Consider the following 20858-nt stretch of genomic DNA (forward strand, 5'->3'; position numbering starts at 1 on the left):
ACCCCCACCCCCAAACTGCAAACATCAAAATATATATGTTTTTAAACAAAGGAAGAATATCTGGCTATTTAATCTCAGTTAAAATGACAGCACCCTTTGTTACACTTGATATTTCACACCATTAATTCTCTGTTGAAAAAAAAAAAACACCCAAGATATCTAACTAACCTTGATTCCTTGCTTATCTCCTCATTCCTTAGTGCAGTAATTGTCCATCTCCATTTAAATAAATATAGCAGCTACAGCATCATAAATGTGTGGCCCTCACAACGCCAGTAACTTGATATCGTAATACAAATAAGTATCGGCACTTTACGTAGATATTTGCAAAACCAAGAATAGAGATTAAAACTTCCAAATACTCTTCACATGAAAACCAGGTAAAATGCTCGCTCGACAAGGAACTTAAGTCACTTTCCCAATGCATTTTCTTTACTTTATCTTTTGGTGAAAGTAGCAAGCAAAAAAGCTTCTGAAATCATAGTCACTGAGCGTGGGCAGGATGAGAAGCGCACAGTGTCTTTAAAAGGAGCATTAAAAGACGTTTTAAAAAGGAATTTTCACCTAAACGCCAGAAATCCACAAGAATTCTTTGTAAATTTTGTTTTAAAAAAAATTCTCTATTTTAAAACAATTTTTCTGTAAAAAGCCTAACCTGAACCTTTTATAAACAGAACTACTAGCTAGAGCGCTTCTGAGAGAGAACCGCCAGGTCACAGACCAAGAAAAACGTTTGAGAGACTTATTCGGAAACCATCTCACTCGACTTGTTCGGTTACACCGACCTCCCTGCGGCAGGTTTACGCGAAGGCGCTGAAAGGTAAGTGCATTAAGAAGTCAAAGAGCGTGGCTGGGCCGGTCCCGGGCCTGCGGGTGCAGCTGGCGAAGGCGTGCGGCTCCCAGGAGCCCAGAGACTCTCCGACACGTCGGGGTCTGCCGGGTCTCCCGTGATCGCCCCCCCCACCTCCTCTCCGGGGACCCCCAAGCCACTAGCCAACCGCCCACCGTCACGACTAGCTCCAGTGCAATTTTAGCTTTGCAAAGTTAGTCTTTTTACATTATCTTCCTTGATATTGGGAGATAAAATATGTATATACACTAACTGCTTAGTAAAGGTCTTTGAAACAGTGTTGTGAACAGCACTACATACATTTCAATACAATATACAAATGCACAAAATACAGTACTTTGTTTTCTGGCAGAAAAAATGGGGGAGATTCATGCCTGTTGAAGCAAAACGGGCTCAGATTTTAGGCTCAAAATACAGTATATTGGCAAACAGCGGATTTCATGAGAATGACAGGAGATAAGCTACTTATACCAACCCACTGGTTTTCATGTGGAGAGCAGGTGGAGTTCAGAAGGGCTGGGATAACAGCAATGCCCATACAAACGATCTGCAGTATATATACTATGAACCAGTGCAAATAAAAACAGTCAAAAATGCAGTTCACGAGTTTACAAAGTGCAAAACTCCCCAGTCCCCTTGTTGAATAAATGCTCGTCTGACATCTTAAATATTGTTTTACCTCTAAAGTGGAATGAAAGAGTCCCGTTAATTTGTTTCACATTTCAGCGATTTAACATGTTAGAACTATCCCAGCCCTCTTTATTTGCAAAGTGAAATGAAGTTACCAATAACTTAATTTTAAAAGGAAAGTCATTATCAAAGAGGAAAAAAGCCTAAAAACTTTTATTAATTCCAGACATTTTACTGATGTCAAATAGATTTAACTAAGCATGTAAAAACTTAGATCTTAATAAAAAACCCTTTCCATTTAATTCAAATATCCTCCACATTTCAAAGCCAAAAATACGGCCAATTCCTTTGTTAAATCAAATGCTGCGATGACAAGTGAAGCTTGCAGAATTCTAGGAGCATTTTTGCTATTTTTTGATTTAAAAAAGGAAAAGTCAAGATTCCTTCTGACTATAAAACTTTCCTTTCAAAATTAAGGCTTTTGCTTTGTCCATTTAAAATCATGGAGGTGTCCATTCTTCCACAGTTAGTGGTACAACACTGCTTTAGTACAGCTCAATGGACACAGTTTTCCTTTAGAACGCTTATTGCACTAAAAGATAGCAAAACAAGTTGTCAGTTTTCTAAAAATAAACATGGTTACATTTCTAAAAAATAAAAGTTGATGTTGACCATATGTTCTGTAATAATTAAATTAAAGCATTATTATTACTCTAATAAATATAAAAGAAACAAAAGGAAGCTAAACTTCAAAAACACATACATATGAAATCACATTAAGGTGTGAGAGGCAGCAAGTAAACTAGCATTTTTCTTTTTTCCAAGAACACCTTAGCTCTAAAGTTTCAGTTCTGGTGTTTACTGTATGTAATTCCATAAAACTTGGGACATCTGATCTTACGTGAAGCTTCAACATATTTGATTTGCCAGATAGAAAATAATTGAAACTTTTGGACTAGGTAAAAGAGCAGCTTTAGTAAATTCACCAGGGAGCAAGAAGAGTTCGGATCGCTACTGCCTGCACGTAATACCACTAGCTTCTTTGCTTTTTGAAAGGGAACTATTGGAGCCGAGAACTCCAAAGCTGTGAAGAAAAGACACAAAGGCAGCAGTTGGCTAAATTACTTTCAAATTATTGGATTAGTGTGCAAAACATCTTCCCCCTTAATTTTTCCTAGCTAGTGCTGTACATTCAAATGTACTCGGATATGCTCACCTTCGAATGCTGGATGGCAATATTGAGGAAGATTCCTCAATGAAATGGGGTAAAAAAACTTAAATTTTTTTTTTTTTGCACACTTCCCTCCCCCAGACAATCACTGTGATTGTTTCTATAAAGGTGGTTTGCTTTTTTTAAATTACACCATCGATTTTTTAAAATTTTTTTTTTTGCAAAGATAGTTGTGCTGCCGAGCAACTTGAGGTAAAGGCATAAGAGGGTTAAACTACGAGAAATTAAAAAAAAAATGATGGCGGTGCTTCCTACAGGAGACCGCGCCAAAAAAGCAGTTGGCTGGTTTCATATTGCATAATAGTGCTGAGTCCCTCGATGAAGTAAACAATCTTCCTTGTGTCAATTTAAGGGTTAGCCTCTCGCCCCTGCACAGTGTCAACTTCAGCATGATTGGAGGCACACCCCATAAACCAACCCCACTGGAAACATACACTGTATGTGGCTTAATTTTTCAGTTCTTCCTTTCAGTGAGTATGCTCCCATTTTATTGACTTAAGCGAAGTACATCGTGCGTAAGGTGTCTTGGTGAATTTGTACAGCCTTCGCGAGTGCCTGCGGATCTCTCCCATTGCTTTGTCCTGAAACATGGCTTCCTTCAGCACTGCAAGAGAAGGAGAAAAAGACAGTGGGGCGGTAAATCATATTAACTCAGATCAAAAAGCCGCCTTTGCATCTCTCCAACGTTTAGGGGAGCAACATGGCAATAGTAATAGAACTGAATACTGAGAAGGATGTACTTGTCTGTTCACCCAGCAACCTCAAGGCTTTTGACAAATCCTTTTACCTTAGCTGCTCAGTTTGTTCATCTAAAAATAAGCCTGTTAAATATATTGATGGCTTGAAGGTTATGAAATACTTCTGACGTACGAAGCAGGTAAATGGAAGGCACTTAACATGTGCTTCATTCATGACTGCTCTAATTCTAAAGCAAAAAAACTAAATGCGTGGCTTGATTCCCTCAGACCACAAAGTAATAACAGAGCAGTTTATTAAACTAGACTTAGTTCTTTTAATCTGAGTGTTATTCAGTAGAATCCACCAACCCACCGATACTGAGCAGCAGCTGTCAGGAATGGTTTCCTTAAGACTAGTCCCAGAGGTAACAAACTTAACTGCAAAATGAGCAGTAATTACCTATAGTCAGATGGCTTTTTGCCTGACAATGAAGCAAAGACCAATAGGGGCAAAAACTTAATCACACATTTTCATTTACCTGTCATGTTCTTTGTCCACAAGATGGTATCGTGCTCTGAATGCTACCAGGTGCGCATAATACGCTGGTGCAGGTATAGAAACCGATCGTGTACAGCGCACGTATGTGTGGCAGAGCTGGTAAGTCAGCAGCTGGAGTTCATCTGCAGTAAAACAGTTATCATCCCACAAAACATGATAGTGTGAGGGACGGCTGGTACCCTAAGGAGAAGGGAACATTGATTCACTGATCTGGCTTTTCCACACAATCAAGTCAGATTAAGTTCAGAAAGGGCCAGACTACCTAGTCTGAACTCCTGCGTAACAGCAGCCAAAGAAAATTCAGTCTTATGTCAGCCTAAATGTATTTGAAGATGAATAAGAAGTCTAACATTTGCATGATTATGTTAGTCTAATTAGTCTTGCTTGGAAAAAAACCCACATGCCTTCTAGATAACCCTCAACGATCAAAACCTGCTCCCAACATGACTAAACCATGCTTACACCACCTCTTAACTACCTTCAATTAAAACTGTTTCTCACCGAGATGCATTTCCCAGAGAAATGCTGCTATTAACTCTTCCCAATCCCTTTGCACCCTACCCTGAAGTATGAACACTGGAAACAGCTCCAGTATTTCAGGAGTTACCTATAGAGTTCTACACAAAAACATACACTTCCTTACTTCCACACGATGTCACCTTTCCTACATGTTCTAGAGCTGCTTTGCTCTTCGGCGTTATGCCGAGTCAGATTTTTACACGCGCTTGTGTCAAGGTTCCCCCCAGATACACGCTTTCACCATCGGTACGTTAACATTTCCTCACAGACCACTGACAGCTACTCAATACTGAGTACAGTTCTTCGGAACTCTTAGAAGTTTCTCTGTTAAATGATTGACTTGGATTTACTTTGAAAGACTCTTTTGGAGTGAACACTCCTCTTCCCTCCTGCTTCCCCCCACAAAAGGTGTCACGCACTAGAGTTAGATCTTACACTGTAACTGAATTAGGTCAACAGTTGTGTTTTATCCAGGCTAGAAGTCTCTCTTTTTAAATATATATATATATGTATGAAGTATCAATTTAGTTCAGACTTCTTTGTGGCTTGCTATATTAAAAACAATGAGCTGTAACTACATCTGGCATTTCTGCTTCAATTTATATTGATACTAGTTGTTTTTTTTTTCCCCAAGGGACCAAAAACCAGCTTGCCCAGACCTAGCACAAAGCTATGTCGTGGTTTAGCCCCAGTCAGCAGCTAAGCACCACACAGCCGCTCGCTCGCTCCCCCCACCTCAGTGGGAATTAGAAGGGCAAAAAGAAGAAAACTCGTGGGTTGAGATAAAGATCATTAATAATAATGACAACAACAACAACAATAGAAGAAATGGAAAACAATGATAGAGGCAGGCAAAAGCCAGGGGAAAAAACCAAACAAACAAGTGATGCAACTGCTCACCACCCACTGACCAACGACACCAGTCCCCGAGCCATGATCACTCCCCCCCCCCCGCCAACTCCCCCCAGTTAATATACTGGGCATGACATCATACGGTATGGAATAGCCCTTTGGCCAGTTTGGATCAGCTCTCTTGGCTGTGCCGCCTCCCCTCCCGGCTTCTTGTGCCCCTGCCCATGCCCCTGGCATGGGAAGCTGGAAAGTCCTTGACTAGTGTAAGCTCTACTTCGCAACAACTAAAACAACCCTGTGTTATCAACATTATTGTCATACTAAATCCCAAGCCCAGCACTGCACCAGCTACTAGGAAGAAAATTAACTCTATCCCAGCCAAAACCAGGACAGACATGTAAGTGGAGAAGAGCAGAAGTTTTGAACTCCTGAATAAAAAACACTGCAATGATTCAAAACTGAAAAAGAAAACATGCCCACCCAACCTAAACAAAGCTTATGACAATGTGGTCAGACTCACATGATAAAAATGTAAAGAGTTAATTTTTTTCCATTTTTAAGCAGTATCCTGATACAAATTTTGTCATTAAGTTGTCTCTCCAACTGTACTGCTGGCAATACCACCACATTGTTGGATTTAATTTCCACAGCCTGTAATTCACTAGTCTGCATTTAGTCAGCAAATAATCAACATTGCCTTCAGTCTTTCAAACTGTTTACATTTGAAAACCTGATTCAATGTTAATTCCATGGTGGCTGTATATCATAAAAGTAGCAAGTTTTGTTTTCAGAAATAACAAAGGTACAAAATAAAGTGACCTCTTTAAAATAAACTGAACAAAATCATCACTTACCATCAAAGCAAGTTTTAAAGCCGTAGCAGAGACCACCTCTTAAGCATATAATACTATTAGTCCCACAATAATGTGGTATCTTAGATAAAACTGAGCTAAACAACATTTCCCTACTAAATAACTGTTTGTAAACACAAGCGTCACAAAAGGGAGAAAACCAACATGTTCTGAATTCACATTTATTTACAAAGAAACAATCATACCTGTATTCCAGCATGGCTACAGAGGTAAAAATCAAACTCATATGGATGTGTAATGTCGGTATCTACAGTTGTTCCAGCTGGAATATTGCCACTTCGTCCAACCTAGAGAAAAGGTTTTGTTAAAAAGCGCAGCTAACAACTGCTTATACATCTCGCTGTAATTAAAACCACAAGTTTCTGTCCAACACGTGCAAGGCCTCAGCGAATGAACTGCCTCAGTACTGTCTGGATCGCGCCCATACAGTGGCCTGGGACGTTTGACAAGGACACCGAATGGTGCCCTACCACCGCAACACAGAACGGTGCGCCTCCAGCACTTTAGAACTCTCAGCCTCAGGACAGAAGAGCAGCACAAACATTTGTATTCAGAATTGTCAGCTTGAGTTTGGATCGACTCACTCAGAACAGAAAAGTTAAGGGTTCCATCGTTTTGTATTTTCTTCTGTTACAATTGCTGCAGACTTGGTCCTAGTTAGTTACACGAATATTAGCTACAGTTCACTGACAAAGACTAATATCAATGTGCAACATGACAAAGCCTGATGGGGATTTATTTTTTAACATACTTAGGGCCAATGGTTTTTCAACTTGGGGCCACATTTTGCGCTTATCAATTCAACATCTTCCCTGAATGTAAAGACAATGAGATTGACAGAGAAGCACATGCTAATATTTTCTCCAGCAGCAAAGTGCCTGACATCAAGCTTTTCACATAAGGCTACTATGAGAGGGGACAACGATTACCCTTTCTGTTCTGTCAGCACAGAACAATCGTGTATGATGTCGCTTCTGCACCACTATATAGGTTATTCCAGGCTGGTAATCTTTCTCCAAGCTGATGCAGGCTTCTCTAATGGCTAGCAGTTCATAATACAAAACCTACAAGCACAAGAACAGAATAGTTCAGGTTTTCCTTCCGTTGTATTCTACATACAACACCTAATGTTAGCTACAAACGACTAAATAGTAAGTTCAACCTTGCCACGCCATTAGTAGCCTTAGGAAGTACTTAGAAATATGTTGTTACCCAAGTTCTAAGACCTCTCCTTCCCAGACAGGAAAGAAATTGCATCTTTTCTTACCCAACATGCTTAAGAAATTCTCTCCTTAAAAGTCTCAATTATTCTGTGGTATCTTGGTGTAAATGTAAGCAACTCAAATAGTACGGCTATTCAGATACAAGAACTGGAGTTGTTATGTAGTAACACAGTCCTTCAAGAAACCCACAAATGAACCAACCTGTCGAAATTGTCCTTCAGAAACCCCGTCCCTATAGAAGATGATACGCGTGGGCTTGAACCGTGTTGACTTGTAGAACTGGATGAGAAGCTCTCTCACCATGGAGGCTAGATCTTGGATGATTTCCTGCCGGGGTCGCTGAACTCTCACCGTGGCACAGTACCGGCTTGGATGAGCATCCATACTACCTACAACCTTCAGGGGAAGGTTACATGAGTAAAGGCTTCAAGATCAAATCTTTTAAAAAAATTAAAATAGCCAAGAACAATAATTTTCAAGTAAAAGATGCTTACATTAAAACAACCACCACAGCAACGTTTTAACTGGAACTTGTAGTAGGTACAGGTTTAACACCTTTTGAAAAGAGGTATAAAACTCGCCCTCCAAGTACCCCGAAATGCATCTGCCAAATCAGAGTCCTCCCCTCTGTCGTCAGCACACTAATGCATATTCTTATAATCCACGCACAGGCTTTTATTCTTTGCGGTTTTCTCACCTTTTACACAGAGAAACACTTCAGTTTGCCCTAGTTACTTTAAACAAGGACACAATTTCTGTAACTGCAATCAATGCCAAGTAAAATACCAAGGGGACAAAACAGAAAAGGACTGACCCAGCATCCAACCACCAACCTGGACTGTACCAACACAAAAGGTAAGAAGTAGCAAAAACAATCCTGCCAAACCAGGCCTTTAATTACATTTTTCTCCTTTAAAAACACAAAAATGTTATAAACTAACATCACAAAGGTGCATTATTTCCTTAATATTTTTGCAGAAATCTATTATTTAATGACTGCCATTTAAAAATTTAAAAGCTAAGGAAACAGTCTGAAGTATCAAGCAGTGTTTTTCTTTTAAAGACATGATTTTTAATAACATTGGAAATGTGTACGAAGAACTGGCATAAGCCCTGAAGGATATTTGACATAGACATAGTCCATGAGTTGCATTTACTATTCTAACATTTACCTAAGATGAAAAAACAATGCTGATTTAATACAACTTACAGCAGCTATGGAAGGCTTCTTTCCATCTCCAGCAGGAGGGTGGGTGACATCGGCTCCCAAAAAGATCACTGGCTGCTGGAACACAGAAGGTCTTCAAAAAGAAAAAAGTGCTAAGTCACACTTGTAGATGAACAGTTGGCGCAAGGTTATTGCTCAATATGGTGCTTTGTTTCTGTTTCAGCTAATCTCCACAGAGAAGCCTTCTTATCAGGTACTCTGGCCAAACCTAAACAATGAAGTCTTTGTGCACGAGACGTGAACTTCGAAACCACCACAGCAGTCATGCCAAAATACACCGCCATGTAACTGCGACGTGATTCTAGCGGAGAAAAGCCACTGAGCTACACCTGAACAGTAAAGACAGCTTCTTACAGAAACTGTCATTCTACAGTTTACATTTACAGATTACACTAGTGCTCGGAGGCCGGCTGAACACCACTTCGGTACTGCATCAGCCACACAAACGGCCGAGCACAGTACCACACGGATTATTCTGGCTTACAGCATTTAAGCAGCAGGAGGGTCTCCCAGTGCCTTCAAAATATTCTTCCACACACCATTCTTTCACATTTAAGCTTTGATTCCAAGCTCTCAGGAAGTCTCAGGAAAGAATTTTTAAGATTTGCACTCCAAAAGTTTTTCTGACTTGCTACCTTGCCCTGTGCATATTTCCACTCAAAGAGCGGATATGCTCTAGTGAAAGTTAGAGTCAACCAGAATTTCTAGTCTTCAGGACCAAGAGACTTGTGCTTCTCCAGGAAGATGGGAGCACACATGGGATGGGCATGTCAAACCTTCTCACTGAAGGCATCAAAGCAATTGGAATAGACATAGAAAAGGAGCACAGAGAATAGCCCCACAAAGACCAAGTGTGAGCTGAATTACTCAGCCTGTGCAAGTGAGAGAAGACACCTCCAGTATTCTTCTACCCTCATTAAACAGCACACTGATATGTTAACCAAGAGTTACATTCTTCTGAGATGTGCTGTGTGCTCCTAAACCTGCAGAAAAATTCTGATCGTATTAATATTTTTAAATCTCTGGCTATGCAGTTTCTCTTCAAATTTTTGATACTTACCAAACATTTGGAAAGAACCTTGGTTTGAGACCTAACTCATGGGCCAGCAACGGCTCTGAGCCCGTTGTAAAAGAAATTTAATTCTATGTCAAATATCACGTACTATTACCAGAAGAATATTTCAGCTTAAAACTTGGCTGCATTTAAATTTTGGGTGCTAAGTATCAAACTTAACCACATCTGTTAAAACAAAACCCAAACCAGCCTCCACAAAGATTCTTACCGTTGATGAGGTACAAGGATGTTGTTGATTCCTCCTAGTTTAACGTTAATCTTCAGGCACAGATTTGATAGGGTCTGCGGAGATGTTTTAATGACGTTCTTGACTTGAACACACTGTGTGGCCATTCCCAGCAGTGTATCTCCCACACGCTTCACCTCCGCTGAGGAGCAAATATTAGGATACAACTTGAATCCATTTGAAATTATTGCTCTATTTTGATCTTAGCTTAAGTCACAATTATTTAAGTGTACTTACTCTGCAAAGTAACTTCCAACTTACCTGCATGCTCAGACCTGCTTCCGACTCATTTTAACTTCAAACAAAACATTGGTTTCTAATGTCTAAAGAATGGTCCTGAAGAATTTTTTAACATATGCTGGGCAGCAAATTTCTCAGAACAATACTTGACCAAACAGGTAGAGAGAAGTATTCCCTTACCGTACACCGGTGTTTTCCCTGGCAGGATGACAATGATGAGCTGAAGCCCCGAATAGGTGTTCTTGAGGTGTCGGAACATGGGCTCCACGCTGTCTGCACCCTGGGCGTATTTACAGAAACAGGGCTGGCCTTGGATCGGCATCCCTGCGTCTTTGGAGATCTTGCGCAGCTGGTCTGTAAAACCCCTAAAGATGAGAAGTTTTTTTTATTTTGCAGCAGCGATAGCACACAGCAAACAAAGCAGAAGGGGACAGAACTGTGTTACTCAAAAAAAGACAGTTCCAAACAGCTTTTAAAGCAGCATTTTAAAAATGTCCATTATGTGGAGGCTGTAGAGCTTTGAAACACCACGGGCCAGAATGGGAATCAAACCAAAGCCCCCAAAACCCCAAACAAGTTCAGACACCTTTAGTACTTCATTCAAGGTGCCAGAAGGAACTACACACAAAGCAGCAACGTCACAGGACCAGAACCCAGGTACAGTGTTTTGACTGTAGCTTCCAGCAGTGAAGCAATGCAGCTTGGATTCTCTCCCTAACATCTTAGATAATTAAAAGCAGGTAAAAGGCTAATTAGAAGTTCTATGTTCATGCTTTCACTAAGATGGCTCTGTTAAGAGAACGGTCCAAAGCCTGAACCATGACATGCCTTACTTCAGTATTTCTTCTCTGCATTGTCTCTGTGTTGCAAAGCAAGCTATAGCCCACATTTTGATCTCAACACCAGTGTGAAACTGCTTCCCTCTCATGTCCCATACTCCATGGCTTGGGGTTGCCACTGTTCGATTCTGTGGAAACAAAACCAACACAGATATTCAAGCAGAAGCAAAAGCCTATGCTGTTTACAGTTTCAAGATAACAAAAAAAAGCTTTACCATTCAAACTCTGCTCCCTGTAATACACAATGCAGCTGAACTGACTAAAATAGTCGATGTGGGGGGGGAAATCACTCTTCAAAAGAGAAACAAGAAAAAGCAAAAACCTCACCCGTCCTCCATACTGCAACATCGGCGCTGGGAGCACGCGCCCCGTCACGTGGGCCATCTCATCCCGGACCTTGAATTGGAACTCTTGAACAAATGGATCCGCATCATAATTTGCACTTCTCACCTAGAAGAAGAGTTTTGCCATATTACAGAAGTATCTAATTATAATTCATATCACAAAAGAGTAACAGGAATGCTGCAGAGGCGCTCTACGACAGCTCCCCATGACATTGAAAAAAGCTCAGATTTAACTGCTCAACACTCTCAACCTATGCCCAGAGAAAACAATTAATACCATGAAATATATTGGCTGGGATTATTTTGTCCCCTTAGTTACACAAATGCTCACTGGTAGTATGGTTATTTAAGAGTATTTTATTTACTCCCAGGATAGAGCAAAAAGCATTCTCCTTTAGAGATATGCACAGCCAAGATTAAACAAATTAATTCTGTGTAGTACTGCACATTCACCTCTTATGTATTTTTATTTAAGTTTAAAAATTTTGGCTAACTTGGCAGCTCAAAACCCAAACAGTTTCAAATACGAGCTACCCATTTATAGGAGTATTCAACTAAAAATATTCAAGTTTTATAATATTTCAAGTCAGAAAAAACACTCATATTTAGAGTGTCTGGATTCAGCACCAAGAAAAGATATTGGAGGTATCGGGTGAAAATATTTAGTGTGTACTAAGGAAGGCACTCAAACTTCTCGAGTACAAGACTGAGGTTCAGGAGACCCACAGTCATTCTTCTACCCTGTTATAGATTCCTTGTGTGATTCCAGACAAATCAGGTTGCTCCAGTTTGTTTTCAGTGCCTATTAAAATTAAGTAGCGTTAGAGTGAGGCTACCATCTCCAAACTACTACCAGGAAAAAGAGGAAATTTTCATAACCCAAGTCTTCAGAGTCCAGCTCATGATTTTCAAAGTATTTAGCACTGCTACAAATATAAGCATCCTATAATGACCAAAGTAGTATGGTGTTGAAATGTCAACAGGAATCAAGGAAAAGAACAGTGCCTAGAAGAAAACCTTACTCTCATGACTTTGGGTACTAAGACCCAAGTCCATTTCACAAATCTGTTTAAAAACCCCGAGGGCCCAATACAGGAGAACACGGAACTATCGCCCTGAGTAGTTCCAGTACCTACTTGCAAGTAATTGTAAAGATGATAACCCAAGAGCCCATACTGCTGGACTCATGCTATTGTTGAAGCTATTTGAAATAAATCCTATTTTTAAATAAGTAGTTAAAAATCTATTAAGTTAAAGGCCTAGAAGGAAGGAAGGAAAAGATTAGGTTGGTCATATAAGAAGTTTTTATATTAATGTAACTTAGTCCAAACTGAAGTTAAAGAACTGACCAATCTGCTTATTTCCTCTTGCCTATCTGGAGCAGATCTCGCCGTGGCCTTTATCATAGTCGATGTCTGATTGTCCGTTAGCTTCTTGATACACCGCTGGCCAGCGACAATGTTACATACCTTAAAGGGAAGCCAGAAGCGTCAATACACAATAGGAGCACTTCGAAACCAACCCCAACGTACTGTACATACTCAATACTATGTTCTCACTACAAAACACACCCCCAACGTGTTTAAGCAACCTTCTGCTTCTTTCTCATAGTTCTAAACTTTAAAGCCCTTTTTAAAATGTAGTCTTAGGGAAATAAAATAATAATGAACGCATAAATACAAAGACATGCTTGAACTGCAAAGCACACTACTTCTTTAAGGTTTGCAAAACGATACAGTCTGCCAACAACAAGCTGATTTATCCAAACAAGCTCATTACTTCTAAAGGCAGGTAGGTGTGTTTCTGTTCTTGTCCCACTTGTAGGCAAGGAAGATGAGGGTATTTCAGCTGGAGGTTGTATTTCTCTCTGAAATACTGTGCTACTGTTCTCTCCACAGTCTGGCCATTTTCTAACTGCAAAGGAAAGCTGAAAAGATACACATTTTAATAAAATGCACAGAAATCTTAGTTGGCAAGTATGAACATCCCCCAGACGAATAACATGTTAGGTCCTATTATGCATTCAGTGTTAAGCTATCACACATTTTATGCTCTGACAAAAAGCATCTTACGTTTGATGACTTGCAGGCCTCCTTGTTACATTACAAACACGGTATTTCCTCCTCATCGTTCCACAGTGAGTCACTTCTACCTTCAGACCTGCAGAAAAGTACCAAAAACCCTGATGTCGTGACTACACAAAAGTTTGCACAGGAGACACAAGGTTTCTTATAATAGACATGTTCTAATCCAACAGCTTTGATGGTCAGCACCAAACAGCACAACATAAGAAATTATTATTCTTTAAACATTTTGCTTTCATTATAATTTGATTTCTGACTAATCAGGTATTATCCTTAAAAACAAATCATAATGTATAACATTTAATGTTCAATGTCATCTGAATTTCTTCCAGCAGTTTCATTTAACAGGCAGGTGACTAATCTCAGACCCAGACTGCTGTTTTCTCCATGTGCTTTTGTTCTCATTCTTGATGCTGTATACCTCTTAAAACTAGCATTAGTTCCAATGTAATTGAAATTGAAAGGGCAAAACCGGATTTCTACCTTATTATTCATTTCCCCCTAGCTTTGTGTCCACATTCAGCCTATAATTTACTTTAATTTCACTGACCAAGTTCAACTTTAGATTTTGAGCAGCTGAAGTTCTTGTCTAAAAGCACCCAGCCTACACAGCAGAGGCTCACCAGACTTGACTCTCTATCCACAATAATAATGACAGCAACAATGGCATCTTCAAGAGGCTTTCAGGGGCTATTTCTATTACCTGTGCATGCACTCTCTGTACTGTACAGAGTAGACTCAACATTTGCTGGAAGTACTGAGCTTATCACACAAGTGCTACATAGCATCGACACGCTGTTGTGTCTTTCCCCAGCCCCATGGACGAGCAGGCAGTTAAACAGAGCCTTGTTATCCAAAAGATTCAACCTACAGTCTACTAGTAAAGGCGTTTGAGAAAGCAGTCGGATGACTTGTCCTGCTGAGGCTCGGGCGGGTTGTGGACTGCAGACTGAATACCCCACATCAAATCAGGTCCCCAGGTAGCAGATGCCGTGTTTAGTTTACCAGGGACACAGACATCCCAAAGAAGCATCAACTGTACTTCAGTGATTCCTGACAACACTAACTGCAACATTAACATCAGTGTTACTTAGAGGATGGCATAATCAAAAATCGACTACCACTGCCCTGATATAGCATTAAGAAAAAATACAAAAGAGAAACCATGAAGCACCTTGGCCAAGCAGAAGAGGGTTGTGAATACAGAGATATCTGGAACCCGTTCACCACTTTGTCATTAATCTGCTGTGACACTACAGAAGGCACCACCCTCCCACAGAGCTGCTCACAGACTGCCAATTCTTTAATGCAGGGTTTGTTTCACTATACATGATCTCGTCTTGGCTGGTGTTCCCAGATACTACGGTAGTAAAAACAAATATTGACAGCAAAGGTAACCTTTCAATATTTTCTGGCTGTGGTAACAAAGTGCCTGAGGCATCCAAGATCAGAGACAGCTTCTCATTCTCCAGTTACCTTCTTCCAGAATGAAGACAGATAGGTAGATGTAAAAAGGAGGCATGTTACAAAATAATTCCTTCAAGCTTTTTTTTTCCACTAATGACTATTCTGCGAACACATTGATTTATGACTATAGCTCAAATTTACTTTTTTGCTGCCCAGGATTTCACAGTCTAATCTTGCATCAAGTAACAAGCGTTTAAGAGCTGAGTTTTTTCAAGGCTCCTCTCTCTGCAAATTACACTGGAATATGGGAAAATGCAAAGCAAAGTAGTATATATGGAGTGAAACTACTCAAACCAGCAGCTTATGCAATTCCTTTGGAATGGAATTTGGCCTTCAGCTGCAAGTTAGCAAAGGGTACTTGTTTTTCCATAAGGCAGTTATCAGAAGTCATTGTAACGGCATACTTTCAAAGAATCAATGATGGTAGCTTTGAAATCAATTTTCACTTTGCCTCAGCATTTAAACAGTGGGAGACCTACAACACAATACCACTATGGCCTCGGTGACCCCTGCTCATAAAAGGTTAGCCACCCCGCAAGGCAACAGCCACGCACCTCTATCCAGGCAATAAACAAACACACTTTCTCTTTCCCTCTTTAAGCCACTGGGAACACACTTCATTTTTCATCTTTCATTTCTGCAGAGCTGCACTGTTTCATTCAGGACTAGAACTACAAAGAGGGCATACTGCAATTCCCTTGGCAGTTCCAGGGCCCTTCTGATGCACGCTAACCAGGAAGTTTCCAGTTAAAACCAGCCCCTTACAATTAGCTTGACTGGGGCAGAACAGATACATTCCTACTCACCCTTTATCTCTTTGGTGAATTTTACCCGATGAGAATCAGTCAGAGGTCTTGGTTGTTCGTCAATATTATGAATGTCAAGAACTTCACACATAAACTGAATTACAGGTTGTGCTTTGTAGAAGGCAGTGGCAGAAACTAAAAGGAGAAAAATATTAAGTGTAAAAAAACCCCAAGTCAGAATGTTGTGAAGCAGTACGTAAATGAATGCTTTTTGAAATTCCACATAACCTTCAAGCAAATGTACAGCCCACAGTTTTAAAAATAGATTAGCAAGTCTTGCAACAACCAAGTATACAAAAGCCAGTGTAGGGCCCACAGTGACACATCAGTCTCCAGCAGAGTCATCCCACAACTACTTTGCATTTCACAGTTTTGAAAGGGTTTTTCCCCAGATAACATTTATTTCTAGAGAGCTGTAATGTCCGAGAGTCATTCTCTTTCAACTCTGTATGGAGCTGCAAGCAGAGACAGTACTAATGTCTCTCTGCTGAAGAATTTTTAACGTAAAAAGCTAAGATCATTCAATGTGCAACATTATTTTGTCAACGACACGATCTGCTCCATTACTGAAACAATATTTGGTAGAAACACGAGCACTATTTTGACCACTAACAAATGATGTTAGCACAGGCGTGAGTGCAACCCTTGAGCGACTAAAAATCTCTTACCCTCCCTACATGCTAATGACACAATCCCAGTAAGTGACAATATACTGGTTTTAAACAGGACAGTTGAGTCATCCCATGGAAGGAGGACCATAAACAATCTGCTTGACAATTAAGCAACTGAAACAGTACCTTTTAGTAAGAAAGGTGAGGTGGCACTAGATACAGCTCAAACACAAGCCAACTACTCCACACATTTAAAACTTTAAATATCAACAACAGAAAATAAATACTTGACAAGCAGTTTATTAGTTTCCAAGATCCCATGTACCAAACCCACCACATCTGTGCTAAAACAACGAAACATTCTTCAGACATGCGTCACTTTAGCGGGCTGCCAACTTCACATGACGCACTCCGGCCAACACCTCCGGATGCCGATTGCTGAATGAACACAAATAGCTTACACCCCCAGCGACTGGCAGCGTGTGGTTTGTCTCCCACAGCAACACAAGCGACAGAAACAGATTTTGCAGAGAATCTCGTACAAGTCAAACAACTAAAAATCAAGCGATGGAATTTGAACGTCACCGTCCCAGCCTCAAACCACAACATAAAGCGGTTGCCCCGTAAGCTGTAGCCTACAAAGTTCTTAAGCTTCTCATTCACAGAAAGGACTGAAAAATTTCTACTGCAAGAGTCACTACTACGTGCTCTAACGCTGGTAATACTTGCTTCACAGGAAGTAACAGCGCAGTACATCATAAATGGGGGTAAATTAATACTCTTGTCCTACCTGGACCGTAGTTATCTCAGTACCTAGCATGTAGACCCTGGCACTGGCTATTTCTCAGGCTGGTAAAATGTCTACATTCATTTTTCAAACAGCTATACCATGGCTGCTGTTCGAAAGATAGTTTTACAAGAGCAAACCCATCTGAAGCCCCATCAGTACCATCCACAATTTAGATAAACCAGAACATACGGACTTGCACGTTTTCATCATGAAAGCTCAGTATCATCTGCAACATTTTATTACACTCCAAGCCAGACACTAAGCACAACCTGACTTAGCACGCCCAACCTAGTGCAAAAAAGACAGACTATTTAACTTGGTTTTACAAAGCATTTCAAACAGAGTGAGAACGGAATGTGAATTAGAGAAAACTTTAGGCAGCACCTGCATCTCAAACACTAACATTTTTCAATAGGGGTTTAACAACTAAATAGACTCAGAGTGTTTACGGCGCTACGGAGTCTGCCACATGCACCGGTTGATCTCAGATGCATTCATCTGGGACTTAATAAAGTGGTGCAAAGCAGATCTGATTTTGCATAAGAAAGCCCATCTCAATTAGCCCTATTCACAAAAGCATTTGTGATGTGTCTTACAGAGTTTTCTTGGGAGTACTGAACACCACCTACTGCACAGAGACACATCTTGAGTAATTTGCCTGTATTACTGTGGACTGATACAGAAATTAAGTAGGAAAACAAGCAATGCTAGGCTTTTCATTCCTACATAGGAGTTCTTTTTTAACATGCCAGGTAAAGTTCTGCCAAACACCTGCGTAATGACAAATCCAGAAGAAAAGACTAGGATTTTTAGGTAGCCTTTGCCAATAAGGTCTGGTCTGAACTGACTGAACAGGAAGCCAATGTATGTATACATACATACATTATTAGAATCCCACTCTACTATTATCATTACAACTTCTGCAATAGGCTGACTTCACAATTAACACTGGATATTACAAGAGACAACTTCAAACTGAGCAATGAAACAAGTATTTTTCAGGTGAAAACACCTCGTCTATAAAGCAATTCAAGTTTAAAGTTTTTTTATTCCGATGAAGATTCTAGCAAAACATGCCAAGCTACTTCATCTCTATTATTTATAATATGAATTAAGAAACCAGTGTAGGTCATCTGGCTTCTGGTTACTAAATCCCTCTGCACAGATGGCACCAAGTTATTGCCACGCAGACATGCGGTACCACAAACTCAAGCATGACACCAAAATGACTGAATGGCGAAGTCATTTTTATTCTTAGAGGCATGTTCTTTACTATCTTTATTCTTAACCCTGAAACCCAACTTACCATCAATATTGAGCATCATCTTCCACATGGCAGGCCGAACAGACTGATGGAATCCAAACCAGACCTCCCTACCTCCACCCAAGGGGTGATCATAGCCTTCTGGAGCTGAGAAGAAGGAGCGGCCCACAGGGGTATACCTAGTGAAAAAGATAACCACATGTTTATGCTATTGTTTTCCAAATATAAACAATTGCTTTCCAAACAAAAACTCCATAATAAAGATTATAACACACAGCATTATTGGTTTTGGGAATTTTGTGTACCAGGAATCTATGCCTAGAACCAAGTTTAAACAATACACTCTGAATGCTTCTGTTCCCAGTGCAGTGTTTTTAAACTTAGACAAAACATCACCTACTTTTAGCAACGTGCAGCCACTTTGTTTTTACAACAAACCAAGAACTAAGTTAACTTACCCTTTCTGATCTTCCACTTCAAGAAATGATAATCGCCATCACAGCAGATTCTGTACAGCAGCACTGTATGTACTGCACTGACCCTCAAACATCATTTTGCGTGTTTTGCTAGGGAACATCTGAATACAATGTACACTGAGAGGAGGAATACTAGTGTGTTTCCACTATGGTGGAAACAAAGAACTAGAGAAACCAATGTTTCTCTCCAAGGTAGAAAACAGCTGTTCACAAACCTCCGCGTCTCCTCATTTTTATAATGGATGGACCTTTGTACAGAAGTTAACATCTTTCATGTTTCCTCAGCATCCAGGGTAGCTTAGGAACACTGGTTTCCATAAAAACACAAGTCTTCGGAGTCAGTTACCCCAATGAGAAACACCAGTGCAAAGCCATCCTACAGTCTAAACTCAACAATCAGATTTTAAAAGTAACTTTCACTGACCAAATAAAGCTAAATTAATTTGACCTTCTCTGATGTTTCAGGGTTCTGAGATAAAGAATAACAGACTTTGTTAGGATGAGTATCTAGTCTCAAGCGTGTATTTAAAACATGAGCAGCATGCATCATTGATGGTATATCAACGAATTAAAAAGACTCTTACTTTTAAACAGTCACCGCCATCAAGTGCACGATACTTGGATCGGCATAAGCACAAAACCTGAAAGCAGTGCTACAGCGTACTGTAATCTCTCAGTATTTCAATTAAGGCCTATTATAAGTGTCTCCTGTTTCTTGATCCTTTCAAACAAATACATCACCTGCTCCAGAGTTTAAATGACTACAGAAATACAGTTCTACATCATTAGCATCAATCTCCCCCGCTCAGCTAACCAGCTGTGCTGCATAAGGGGAACAATCTTTTTTTTTTCTCTTCACCTGTGAAGAAACAGGGATGAAGGTCTCCCAAGGGGGGGATAACTTCAGGTAAAGACAGACTGCAGGAAGACAGTGAACCTACTTCATGGAGGGTAGGTGTCGTAGCACCACATCGACAGCATGAACAGGGTTAGTGCTGATAGGTTTGTCTAGTTCCAGAGGCTCAGGCAAGGTTCTTCCTGTCAAAACTTCATGCAGCAAGTGCCAGCTCACCCGAGAAACAAACTTTATTGACACTTTGAAGGGACGATCTTTTCCACCTTCTCCTGGTAATGTCACATCCAAATCCACCTGGATGGGGGAGGAAGAAAAAAAGAAAACCAGCAGCAGTTTAATCTCAAGTCTGGTAGTCTTGAGTTTTCACTCCTTTGCATAACTGGGCCAGAGACTCAGATATTTAGGACACAGCACATTTGATAAGAGCATGTTACCAAATGCACAAAATAGAGAGAACTGGGTCCTCACCAAGCAGAAGAGAATTGTGTAACTTTGTCATCTTGAATCAGATAAGTCTTCATTCCAGAGAAACTGTGGTTTGATTTTTTTAATAGTACTTCATCGTAAGATAATGCATTACAGTCTGTAAAACTGAGTAATGGATTTTGCTATAGAAAGAGGCTACTAAAGTCTAGGGGAGGTTCTGAATGCAACTATTACATGCACATTTACATACAATGGAATTTGCAGAAAATACATTAGAAGTACTCCATTTCAATACAGATACCGTAAGATACTTCCAGTTTTTCAGAACTCAGCAATATTAGAAGTTGGGCTTATTTCTTTTTCTTTCCCAAAAGAAGCTGTTACAGGTATAATTTTTTCCCCAGTTATCTTACCCCAGTAGTGGCCACAGGAAGCGGATTGGCTGTATAGAGGCTTCTTTTCCCATCATAAACTGGTCTACGGTCCCCAAATATTGTCACTTTAAAATGCTGCACCATTGAGTCCACCACCTCCCTAGAAAAGTTGATATTTACATTGAAGATGTTTTCAAAGAAGTACCAGACTGGAACTGGCTCCCACACCCCCTGTGTTTTGCTGAAGTAGTTTCAACAAATGCATTACTCAGGAGAATTACAGGACACCCACTGATACTCCAAAAAGATGCTTCACATACTTCAACTAAAATAACAGAT

General features: G+C 40.2%; 1 protein-coding gene across 1 annotated transcript in view; it reads right to left on the bottom strand.

Moving 5' to 3' along the window:
- The window catches only part of AGO3 (argonaute RISC catalytic component 3), a 34548-nt gene continuing 13690 nt past the window's right edge, over positions 1-20858 (bottom strand). The window contains exons 3-19 of the mRNA XM_064471547.1: positions 20559-20679; positions 19805-20013; positions 18430-18566; positions 15723-15857; positions 13438-13525; positions 13145-13292; positions 12715-12834; positions 11349-11471; positions 11016-11149; positions 10363-10547; positions 9925-10084; positions 8624-8714; positions 7615-7809; positions 7120-7254; positions 6376-6477; positions 3928-4127; positions 1-3315 (exon numbers count right to left, since the gene is read on the bottom strand). Coding sequence (XP_064327617.1) covers positions 3207-3315; positions 3928-4127; positions 6376-6477; positions 7120-7254; positions 7615-7809; positions 8624-8714; positions 9925-10084; positions 10363-10547; positions 11016-11149; positions 11349-11471; positions 12715-12834; positions 13145-13292; positions 13438-13525; positions 15723-15857; positions 18430-18566; positions 19805-20013; positions 20559-20679 — 2392 coding nt within the window. The 3' untranslated portion in view covers positions 1-3206. The remainder of the gene's footprint in view (positions 3316-3927; positions 4128-6375; positions 6478-7119; positions 7255-7614; positions 7810-8623; positions 8715-9924; positions 10085-10362; positions 10548-11015; positions 11150-11348; positions 11472-12714; positions 12835-13144; positions 13293-13437; positions 13526-15722; positions 15858-18429; positions 18567-19804; positions 20014-20558; positions 20680-20858) is intronic.

This window comes from Phalacrocorax carbo, chromosome 22 (assembly GCF_963921805.1).
Source record: "Phalacrocorax carbo chromosome 22, bPhaCar2.1, whole genome shotgun sequence".
Lineage (NCBI taxonomy): Eukaryota > Metazoa > Chordata > Aves > Suliformes > Phalacrocoracidae > Phalacrocorax > Phalacrocorax carbo.